Source organism: Myotis yumanensis, unplaced genomic scaffold (assembly GCF_028538775.1).
Source record: "Myotis yumanensis isolate MYYU_CA2020_CCGP unplaced genomic scaffold, mMyoYum1.0.hap1 SCAF_13, whole genome shotgun sequence".
Taxonomy (NCBI): Eukaryota; Metazoa; Chordata; class Mammalia; order Chiroptera; family Vespertilionidae; genus Myotis; species Myotis yumanensis.
Genome location: NW_027223764.1, coordinates 33,986,677 through 33,999,059, shown reverse-complemented (window position 1 = coordinate 33,999,059; position 12,383 = coordinate 33,986,677). Strand labels below are relative to the sequence as shown.

Genomic DNA, 12,383 nt, shown 5'->3' with positions numbered 1-12,383 from the left:
AAATTGCCTTTGTTATAAAGGGAACCACAAAATATGTGTCATTAAAGCACAACATGTAATTGAACAGTAAGTTGGCTGCTTGTGCGAGGTATAAAACCATAGAGGTTGTTCAGAAGACTTCTTTGTTTGATGAGCCAGCCTTCAGTGGTAAAGGAGAGATGCTTCACCAGTTTTTGGTAGTTACAAAGATAAATTCTCTTGAGCCATGACATTGGACTGAGCCCAGATCACTGAATTGAAGGAATCACCAAACTCTTCATTTGTAGTGTGGTATTTCTAACAGAGTTAAGCAATATTATATTGAGAATTATGGCTAGGAGGGGTAATGAGTGGGTGAGTTTCTCCTTCGTTCTTCCACTTTTCCTTAGAATAATATGCCAGTCTAGAAAAGGATATGTTCTGAATGTTTGAATTTAAATGTACACTAGGAATGAAAACCTTCACCCTTGTGGGAGTAGCTGCTAATTCAAGGACTGGATTGTAGCAATGGCACGAGCACAGCCTGAAGAGGAGCGTAAAGATGAAGCAGATTCTCATTTCCTCTTCGCGGTTCACTCTTGTTCTGAACCAGTGCAGTCACTCTGACATACACATTACCCTTGGCAGGCATTCCAAATCACTGACCATCTTGGTTTGTCAGAATTGTAGAAGTAGAGAGGACTAAGTGTGTGTTTGCTCTCCCCTGGCGAGTGTGCTTACCTCATTTGTGTGTTTCTTGTCCAGTTGCCAGCAGAATGCTGGTAGTAAATCCATCTTTGCTAGTGGTAGGTCTGCCTCATGGCTGCTCCAGTGTTTGGGGTATCCATGAGTCCCATGAATATTCCGGGAAGGGATCTTTGCCATTGACATCCATATACAAAAAAATACTGTATTCCACTGTAGATAGTTAAATATGGGGTGTTAAAAATATGAATGTGCTTTTTTAGATTTTCCCCATGATACCTTTTGAGAATTAAAAGTATGACATATTATGAAAAAAAAACATGAGATAAAATGTGTGCTTTTATCCATAATGACAACACCAAACATGGATATGTTTAGTTGCAGATGTATTTTTACTATGCAGTATTAAATATTTTCCTAAAATCTCAAAAGGTACCAAGACTTTACATCTCATGGAAAAAGTGTACTCTTCTTTCTCAATGCTCTTGTGAAAGTATTTTTAAAGTTTATATATTGTGCATACTATGGCATAAAAATTGTATTCATTGGCTTGTTTGCCATGATATATTGCGCATGATAAAATGTTTTGTTGCTTTGCTTGCTTATGGTAACCATGAACCATATTTTGGTTTTTTTTCTTCTCCCTTTTATGTGTGTGTGTGTACACATGCATCTTAAAATCATTTCATATCACATTTTTTTTTCCTCACCAAAAGGAATATACTGCATGGAAAAGATAAATGCAAACATTCCTTTTCTTTGTTTTGTTTTTCTTTTAAAATTCTGACCCAGAGAATTTCTTGCTCTTATTGGCTTTTTATGGGTGTGAAGCGTAACCGAATTGTGCATGGAAGATGCAGATTTAAAATCCAGTGGCTTCACAGTTTGCACATCAGTTGCCTGTCACTTAAAAGTTATTTTGGATTCTGCATGAAATAGGCTTGAGTGGTTTTCTAAAAAAAAGACTTTTAGATATTTTACATATAGCTGCACACATTGATATGGTTCAAGGCGAGGAAACATTAGAAATTACTAAAATGAGAGTTTTATGGTTGCACAAAACAAACATTAGCCTATACAGGCAAAACAGAATGGCTACTGATATTTCAAAACCAGCACATAAGAAAGTCAATAGGAAGTAAGGGAACAGTTTTCCATTGTGGTTATTTTTCATCATTAATTCTTTCCTCGTGTTTCCTAATTTTCATTGTTGGCCTATTTGGTTGCGACGTGCTTTTTCTGTCTTTCATTTCACATTGCTCTGTTTTTTATTTATTTAGTGTTTTGTGTGTCTTTTACTTTGGATTAGTTATGTCTGTAGAAATTTTTCCCCTCTTTTGCTTAATTGTTCCTTTTGCCTCTTCCATTCTAAATCATGCAAACAATTGTACTTGCTTTTGTAATATTTCAAAGTTTACTGACCAATTTTTTTCTCTGGTCTCTCTGTTTCTCAACCATTTTTGTTGATTTTTGTGTTTGATTTCATTTTAAAATTTAAGAAACAGTTGAACGGAGTGCAGGAGCAACAAGATCCCTCCCCACTTCTTACTCATACAAGCCATTCTTTTCTACAAGACCATACCAGTCCTGGACCACAGCTCCGATCACAGTGCCCGGGCCAGCCAAGTCAGGCTTCACTTCCTTATCAAGTTCTTCCTCAAATACGCCATCAGCTTCTCCGTTAAAATCAATTTGGTCCGTTTCGACTCCTTCTCCAATCAAATCCACATTAGGCGCATCAACTACATCTTCAGTTAAATCCATTAGTGATGTGGCATCTCCAATTAGATCCTTTCGGACAATTTCTTCGCCAATAAAAACAGTGGTGTCACAATCTCCATACAATATCCAAGTGTCTTCTGGTACCCTGGGTAGAGCGCCCACAGTCACGGAGGCCTCGCCTTTAAAGGGGCTGCCGTCCAGTTCTATGTTTTCCTCTCGAACCTCTCCAGTGACTACAGCAGGGTCTCTTTTGGAGAGGTCATCAATTACTATGACACCCCCGGCTTCCCCCAAGTCAAACATTAATATGTATTCCTCAAGTTTGCCATTTAAGTCAATCATTACATCAGCAGCGCCGCTAATATCTTCGCCTTTAAAGTCAGTGGTGTCTCCAGCTAAATCAGCAGTTGATATCATTTCATCGGCGAAAGTTACGATGGCCCCTTCTCTCTCATCGCCTGTGAAGCAGATGCCTGGACATGCAGAGGTAGCATTAGTCAATGGATCTATTTCCCCTCTGAAGTATCCATCATCTTCAACTTTAATTAATGGATGCAAAGCCACTGCCACGTTACAGGAAAAAATTTCTACAGCTACAAACTCTGTAAGCGCTGTGGTTAATGCCGCCACAGAAACAGTTGAGAAAGTGTTTTCTACGACAGCGATGCCATTTTCCCCACTCAGGTCATATGTTTCTTCAGCACCATCAGCTTTTCAGTCTCTCAGAACTCCTTCCGCAAGTGCACTCTATGCATCCCTTGGGTCGTCAATATCTGCAACTACCTCATCTGTAACTTCATCGGTAATAACAGTGCCAGTATACTCTGTAGTCAATGTTTTGCCAGAACCAGCATTAAAGAAACTCCCAGACTCTAATTCACTTGCAAAATCAGCAGCAGCCTTGCTGTCCCCCATTAAAACATTGACTACGGAGACACGTCCTCAGCCCCATTTCAATCGAACTTCATCCCCAGTCAAGTCATCTTTGTTCCTTGCACCCTCTGCCCTTAAGTTGTCTGCACCATCTTCTTTATCTTCCAGTCAGGAGATATTAAAAGATGTGGCTGAAATGAAAGAGGACCTCATGCGGATGACAGCAATACTACAAACAGATGTGCCTGAGGAGAAGCCATTCCAGCATGAACTCCCCAAAGAAGGGAGAGTGGAGGACGAAGAACCTTTCAAAATTGTTGAGAAAGTAAAGGAAGACCTGGTGAAAGTTAGCGAAATCCTTAAAAAAGATGTGTGTGTCGATAATAAAGGACCACCCAAATCACCAAAGAGTGACAAAGGACACTCTCCCGAAGACGACTGGGTAGAATTCAGTTCCGAAGAAATAAGAGAAGCGAGACAGCAAGCTGCTGCGAGCCGTTCTCCCACTCTGCCCGAGCGAGTGCAAGTCAAAGCAAAAGCTGCCTCCGATAAGGATTACAGCTTGACCAAGGTGATTGATTACCTAGCGAATGATATTGGGAGTAGTTCACTGACAAACTTAAAGTACAAGTTTGAGGATGCAAAGAAAGATGGTGAAGAGAGACAGAAAAGAATTTTGAAACCAGCAATTGCTTTGCAGGAACACAAACTCAAAATGCCTCCCGCCTCCATGAGGCCTTCCACCTCCGAGAAGGAATTGTGTAAAATGGCCGATTCCTTTTTTGGAACAGATGCTATTTTAGAGTCTCCAGATGACTTTTCTCAGCACGACCAAGATAAAAGTCCCTTGTCTGACAGTGGCTTTGAAACGAGAAGCGAAAAAACACCTTCAGCCCCACAGAGCGCTGAAAGCACTGGTCCCAAGCCGCTTTTTCACGAGGTCCCCATCCCTCCTGTCATCACAGAAACGAGAACCGAAGTGGTTCATGTTATCAGGAGCTATGAGCCCTCGGCCGGAGAGGCTTCCCAGTCCCAACCAGAGGAACCCGCGTCACCCAAACCGTCACCCACGTTTATGGAATTAGAACCCAAGCCCAGCACTTCCAGTATTAAAGAAAAAGTTAAAGCATTTCAAATGAAAGCCAGTAGTGATGAAGATGACCACAGTCGAGCTTTGAGCAAAGGCATGCGTGTCAAAGAAGAGACACACATAACCACTACTACCAGGACGGTTTATCATTCTCCACCAGGCAGCGAAGGCGCCTCTGAAAGAATTGAAGAAACCATGTCGGTCCATGACATCATGAAGGCCTTTCAGTCCGGGCGGGACCCTTCCAAAGAACTGGCAGGTCTGTTTGAACATAAGTCGGCAGTGGCCCCAGATGTTCACAAGTCTGCTGCTGAAACCTCAGCCCAGCACGCAGAGAAGGACAACCAAATGAAACCCAAACTGGAGCGTATAATAGAAGTCCACATCGAAAAAGGTAACCAAGCTGAGCCTACTGAAGTCATTATTAGAGAAACCAAAAAGCATCCAGAAAAGGAAATGTATGTGTATCAGAAAGACTTATCCCGGGGAGATGTTAACCTAAAAGATTTTCTGCCAGAAAAACACGATGCTTTTCCTTGTTCAGAGGAACAGGGTCAGCAAGAAGAGGAAGAACTCACTGCAGAAGAGTCCTTGCCTTCTTATCTGGAGTCTTCCAGAGTAAACACTCCTGTGTCCCAAGAAGAAGATAGTCGCCCTAGTTCTGCTCAACTCATATCTGATGACTCTTATAAAACATTGAAACTTTTGAGTCAACACTCAATAGAATACCATGACGATGAGTTGTCAGAACTAAGAGGGGAGTCTTACAGGTTTGCTGAGAAAATGCTTCTGTCAGAAAAGCTAGATGTGTCTCATTCCGATACTGAGGAATCGGTGACAGACCATGCAGGACCCTCTAGCTCAGAGTTACAGGGGTCTGATAAGCGGTCCAGAGAAAAAGTAGTCACTGCCCCCAAAAAAGAAATTCTCTCCAAAATCTATAAAGATGTGTCTGAAAATGGTGTAGGTAAAGTGTCTAAAGATGAGCATTTTGATAAAGTGACAGTGTTGCACTATTCTGGCGATGGTAGTAGTCCAAAGCATGCCATGTGGATGCGCTTTACTGAGGACAGATTAGACAGAGGTAGAGAGAAGTTGATGTATGAAGATAGGGTGGACAGGACTGTGAAGGAAGCTGAAGAAAAACTGACTGAAGTGTCACAGTTTTTTCGTGACAAAACCGAAAAGCTCAATGATGAACTGCAGTCCCCAGAGAAAAAGGCACGCCCCAGAAATGGCAAGGAATACTCTTCTCAAAGCTCTACCAGTAGCAGCCCTGAGAAAGTAACGCTGACAGAACTGTTGGCATCCAGCGATGAGTGGGTTAAGGCGAGGCAGCATGCCCGTGATGGACAAAGCCTCCCCAGAGCCAGTGAGAGGAAAGCGTCCAGTCTGCCCAGCAGCCCGGAGAAGAAGGTTCTGACCCAACAGACTGAGGACAGCAAGTCCACGGAGGAAGCCCAAGGAAGCGTGCCACAGAGCAAAGCACCAGAAGGGCCCCAGTCTGGGTTTCAGCTCAAACAATCTAAACTGAGCTCCATTAGATTAAAATTTGAACAAGGTGCACAGGCCAGAAGTAAGGACGTGACTCAAGAGGACAAGAAGCCAGATGGCCAATCCAGAATCCCAGTTAAAAAAATGCAGGAGAGCAAGCTACCCGTCTACCAACTTTTTGCTAGAGAAAAACAGCAGAAGGCCATAGACCTCTCAGATGAAAGAGTACCTGTCCAAAAAGATTTTATGGTATTAAAAGCTAAAGATGAGCCCGAGCAAAGCAGTGAAATTGTTGTAAATGATTCTGGCTCTGATGATGTGAAAAAACAGAGAACTGAAATGTCAAGTAAAACGATGCCTGACTACTTTTCTGAACAACAGGCTAAAGACTTGACATGTCATGTAACCTCAGATTTAGCAACTAAGGGACCCTGGGACAAAAAGGTCTTTAGAACGTGGGAAAGTTCTGGAGCTGCTAACAATAAGTCGCAGAAAGAAAAGCTTTCGCATGTACTTGTTCATGATGTAAGAGAGAATCACATTGGTCACCCTGAGAGTAAAATTGTTGATCCCAGGAGTGAATTTGTGTCTGTGACTGAGAGAGAACACAAATTGTTAACAAATGGCTCTCTCTCAGAAGTTAAGGAAATGACTGTAAAATCTCCCTCCAAAAAGGTCTTGTACAGGGAATATGTTGTGAAAGAAGGGGACCGTCCTGGCGGGGCTCTCGATCAACCTTCCAGGAGAAGTGAGAGCTCGGCGGTGTCGCACATCCCAGTCAGGATGGCCGATGAGCGGAGAATGCCGTCTTCTAATGTTCCCGTTGGTTTTTGTGAGCAGTCGCCATTTCCAAAGCATGTATCACAAAAGTCACCCCAGTCAAGTCACAAAGAGACAGTGGAGACACAGCACTTTAATTCTCTAGAAGATGAAAAAGTTACCTATTCAGAAATCAGCAAAGTTTCCAAACAAAAGAGTTATGTAGGCTTATGCCCCTCTCTCGATGAAACTGAAAGCTCCCCCACCAAATCTCCTGATTCTTTAGACTTTAGCCCAGGAAAAGAATCTCCCTCTAGCGAAGTATTCGACCACAGTCCTATTGATGGATTGGAAAAAGTTGCACCACTAGCCCCGCCAGAGGGAGGGAAAGAGATAAAAACTTTACCTGTTTATGTCAGTTTTGTACAGGTGGGGAAGCAGTATGAAAAGGAGATACAACAAGGAAGTGTGAAAAAAATCATCAGTCAGGAATGTAAGACAGTACAAGAGACCAGGGGGACCTTTTATACAACCAGACAGCAAAAGCAGCCTCCTTCTCCCCAAGGTAGTCCGGAAGATGATACTCTAGAGCAAGTTTCCTTTCTAGACAGCTCTGGGAAAAGCCCTTTAACCCCAGAAACACCCAGTTCAGAGGAAGTGAGTTATGAATTTACGTCTAAGACACCAGACTCACTCATAGCTTATATACCAGGTAAACCGAGCCCAATTCCCGAGGTTTCTGAGGAATCGGAGGAGGAGGAGCAGGGCAAGTCGTCCTCCTTAAAGCAGACTACAGTGGAGGAGGTAATAGGCGCACACGAATTGCCTAGCAGTGTGAGCAAAGACTCTAACCAAAGACCCAAAACCAACAGAGTTGCCTATATCGAGTTTCCCCCTCCTCCACCGCTGGATGCAGACCAGATGGAGTCGGAGAAGGATCTTTCTCTGCCTGAAAGAGAGGCTGGCATGATTGAAGTCAGTCTGCAAGATGAGCATGACAAGTACCAGCTGGCTGAGCCAGTCATCCGAGTGCAGCCACCCTCCCCAGTTCCTCCTGGGGCAGACGTCAGTGATTCGAGCGATGATGAATCGCTTTATCAACCAGTTCCAGTTAAAAAATACACCTTCAAATTAAAGGAAGCAGACAGTGATCAAAAAGAAATGACAAAACCCAAAGCTTCTGCTGAAAAGGCTTCCAACCAGAAAGAATTAGAAACTAATGGATCTGGAAAAGATCATGAATTTGGCCTTGATTCGCCTCAGAATGAAACTGCCCAGAATGGGAACAATGACCAGTCCATCACAGAGTGTTCCATTGCTACCACGGCCGAGTTTTCTCATGATACAGATGCCACAGAGATTGACTCTCTTGATGGCTATGACCTGCAAGATGAAGATGATGGCTTGACGGAGAGTGATTCCAAACTCCCAAGTCAGACCATGGAAATTAAGAAAGACATCTGGAACACAGAGGGCATTCTGAAGCCAGCTGATCGCTCCTTTAGCCAAAGTAAACTTGAAGTCATCGAGGAGGAGGGAAGGGTGGGACCAGATGAAGATAAGCCATCTTCCAAAAGCTCTTCGTCGGAAAAGACTCCTGATAAGACTGATCAGAAGTCAGGGGCCCAGTTTTTCACCCTAGAAGGCAGACATCCTGACAGATCAGTGTTTCCTGATACTTATTTCAGTTACAAAGTAGATGAAGAATTTGCCACTCCTTTTAAAACAGTAGCTACCAAAGGCCTAGATTTTGACCCTTGGTCTAATAACCGAGGGGATGATGAAGTTTTTGACAGTAAATCCCGGGAAGATGAAACTAAGCCATTTGGTCTGGCTGTGGAAGACCGCTCTCCGGCAACAACCCCTGATACAACGCCAGCCAGAACGCCAACCGATGAAAGTACCCCAACTAGTGAGCCTAACCCCTTCCCATTTCATGAAGGAAAAATGTTTGAGATGACTCGCAGTGGTGCAATTGACATGAGCAAGAGGGATTTTGTTGAAGAGAGGCTCCAATTTTTCCAGATTGGTGAGCATACTTCTGAAGGGAAGTCAGGGGACCAGGGGGAAGGGGATAAAAGTATGGTCACTGCCACACCACAGCCACAGTCAGGGGACACCACTGTAGAAACCAATCTAGAGAGAAATGTAGAGACACCTGCGGTCGAACCTAAACCCAGCATCCCGACCAGCGGAGAGTGTCAGGAAGGCACACCCAGTGGTGCCTCCCTGGAGAAGTCAGCAGCAGCCACTAACACCTTGAAAGTTGACCCCAAGTTGCGCACGCCTATAAAAATGGGGATCTCTGCGTCCACCATGACCATGAAGAAAGAAGGCCCTGGAGAAGTCACAGATAAGATAGAAGCTGTGATGACCAGTTGTCAGGGATTAGAAAATGAAACTATAACAGTGGTTTCAAATTCAGCCGATAGCCACAAGGGTGCTAGGCCCCAAGAAAAACACGATTTTCAAAAAGATAACTTTAATAACAACAACAATTTGGATCCTTCCACTATACAGACAGATAACATTACAAGTAACGTAGTTCTGACAGAACACGCCGCACCCACTCGTACCACAGAGAAAGCTAATCCAGTGAAAAGCTCATCAGGAAAAAAGACAGGGGTGCCACAGGGACACTGTGTGAGAGAGAAGCAGAAAGTGCTTGGAGAGCAGCAAAAGACACAGGCACCGGTAGGGATTAGGCGCAAATCCAAACTTCCCATAAAGGCCACTTCAGCAAAAGATACCTTCCCACCAAATCATATGCCAAACATGAAAGGGAGTAAAATGAAGCAGGTTAGTCCATCTGAGAAAACCAAAACCCTTACCTCTTCTTCATGTCTAGACGTAAAGTCCAGAATTCCAGTAAAAAACACACACAGGGATAACACAGCTTCAGTTAGAAAAGCATGCACCCCACAAAAGCAAGGGCAGCCAGAGAAAGACAAGGCCAAACACCTGCCATCCAAGTTGCCAGTAAAGGTAAGATCCACCTGTGTCACCACCTCCAATGCTACCACCACAGTTCAAGTCAGGAAAAGTCAGCTTAAGGAAGTTTGTAAACATTCCATTGAATATTTTAAGGGAATTAGTGGTGAGACCTTAAAGCTTGTGGACCGCCTCTCTGAAGAAGAAAAAAAGATGCAGTCCGAGGTGTCGGATGAGGAAGACAGTACCTCAAGAAACACGTCGTTGTCCGAGAGTTCCCGGGGTGGCCAGCCTTCAGTTACACCGAAGTCTGCTAGAGATAAGAAAACAGAGGCAGCACCTTTAAAATCAAAGAGTGAAAAGGCCGGCAGTGAGAAAAGGAGCAGTAGGAGGACTGGTGAGAATGAAGGCAGTCAGGTTTCTCGAGCACTCTTTGCTCACATCCTGGAGAACGAGCCTAGTTTGTAAACACTTTCCAACTCGTAGACCCTAGTGCATGAACTGTTGTGATTGCCTGTGGAGTGACTTAACCGTAGTTTCTCATTCTGTCATTGTCATCTGTATGTGCTGTTTATATATACTCCTCTTTCTTCCTTCTAACCAAACTACACCATAGATAGCTAGGGAAGCATGCTGAAGATATTGGTGTCATTCATGATGAGCAAATTTTTTTTTAATGTGCTAACGGATATGATTCTGTGAAAGTAAAAGCACAGAAGTTGAAACCCCATCATGGTGTTTTCACAAACACAACACTTCTGTAATGTTGTAAAGTAGCTAGCCTGTCAGCATGTTCAATTCCATTACATTGAGCATCCATGTAGTCTGACATTTGGCCTGATGCAGGTGAAAACCAAGTGAGTCCTGTGGAAAGAGGTGTTCATGTAGGTGATTAGGACACATTTAAGTGTACAGTGTTAGCATTAGTCTCTCTGTAAAATCTGAGTACTGCTCAAAGCAATTTTCCAGTATCCTGTTTTTCTTGATGATTATTTTAATTAAGAAATTGTAAATCGTAGGTCCACAGAGTCCATGTGAACGGACAGATATCAGGATGGCAATAGTAGCCGATCACCTGGGACTTAGTTGGACAGGTAAGTGTGTATAAACCTGAATGAAACAGATAGTTTCTTAAATTCTTTGTCTTATTCACAGGCGGTTCATTATAAAAAAAAACAAGCAATGAGTAAAAAATATAATAATTCTACCTACCCAGAAATAATTACTGATAGTACTGTATACTGTGTTTTTCAAGGCTTTTCCTATGCATATTCACTGAAGAATATAAATTTAAATCTTAATTTCACCTTGGTTGTAAGCACTCTCTCACAATGCCATTTCTGGTAATATAGGATAACCTTTTATCTAATAGGAAATTTATTTTGTGGCATAAGAGAAAACGTAGCTAAGGCCTATGACTTTTAAGTAATTTAAAAATTTTAAACATGCCAGGGTGGGAAACCTCTGGCCCATGGGCTGTATAAGGCCTGCGAAATCATTTGGTCTGGCCCTGCCAAAGCATTAGGGGTGAGTTAATTAAGTGTTTGACCAAATACAGCAGGCTAATTTTTAAATTGATAATTTTGTATAGCTTGAGAATGATGTTATAAATATCCAAATGGCCCTTGGCAGAAAAAGATTCCCCACCCCTGGTTTATGCCCTTAGAGCAGCTCTCTCAGGCAACAGTTAAATTAATCCATGCCTAGGTTTAAAAAATTTTAATCAGTCATGAGTCATCTTCACAATTTTTATGATATACACATTATCTATATGTTTATTTAGCTGATAGTTGTAAATTGACTCCATTTTACGCTCAAATATTTATTTTAAGGAAAACTTATATCACTTTGATAATGGAAAACAAGGATCATTTTCAATAATTACATAAGCAAGAAAACAAAGGAATGATGGTAAATTTAAATATTTAATTAAAATTTTAAAAAATAGTGAAATGAATGGAACTATTTGTTTATGCAGAAAAGGAATATTCTGTAGGTTGAATGTATTTGTTTAAATTCATAGCCATAAAACATAATAGTTTTAAAATGTCAATTATTGTCATAGCTAAAGTCATCTTGCATACCATCAGTGACATACATCTAGACTCAGGGAAATAATTATCTATGCTGTTAAAAGGGAGAGTATGAAAGTAGTTCATATAAATAATTTTTCTTTGACTGCCATAAGTCCCTCCCCCTCCTACATATTGAACCACCCTCTCTCTTTCCACCCAGTCCTTGCTCTCAGACATACAGCTAATACCCAGGAGGCTGGTGATGGTCTGAGTAATCCCTTGCAGGTTGAGAGTTAATAGCAATCCGTTGTATGTAAACATTTGCTAACATAAAATTAAAGATAGTATTTATATTTTACCATAGGACACTATAATCTGAAAATAAAGTGGAGCCATTGTTGATTTCGCAGTATTGTATGCCCATAACTATTAGATTATTTCCCATAAGCAAATCCAGTTCTCTGTCAGAGTAAATTTTTGGAGAAAATGTGATGTAAGAATAGACAGACATAAAGCCATAAAACGCTAAAGTTCTTAGTGACAATGTGTCTTAGCCTGCATCGAGTCTAGACAAACGATACAGCTCAGTTATGAGAGCTTGTTGGGCAGTAAGTAAGTTGTCTTAAAACACAGAGAGATGAAGAACTTAAAAACAAATTTAACTTTTTAAATTCGAATTCCTATATGATGATAAAGATTATTAGGAAAATTAGCATTTAGAAGAACAAAATTTAAATCTGTCCATTAGAATCACTGTTAAGTAATCTTAATGAACTTTGATTTTTTTTTATAAAATGCTCTTTTAAATGTTATATTAACTATGCTACTTACTGCTT

General features: G+C 41.8%; 1 protein-coding gene across 3 annotated transcripts in view; it reads left to right on the top strand.

Moving 5' to 3' along the window:
- ANK3 (ankyrin 3) overlaps positions 1 to 12,383 on the top strand; it is a 469,334-nt gene that overhangs the window by 427,326 nt on the left and 29,625 nt on the right. For 2 of the 3 annotated variants that reach the window (XM_070432806.1, XM_070432807.1), the window contains one exon: positions 10,552 to 10,626. In XM_070432806.1, coding sequence (XP_070288907.1) covers positions 10,552 to 10,626 — 75 coding nt within the window. Of the gene's footprint in view, positions 1 to 2,162; positions 9,930 to 10,551; positions 10,627 to 12,383 lie in introns of all 3 variants that reach the window. The other variant, XM_070432805.1, reaches the window with a different exon arrangement.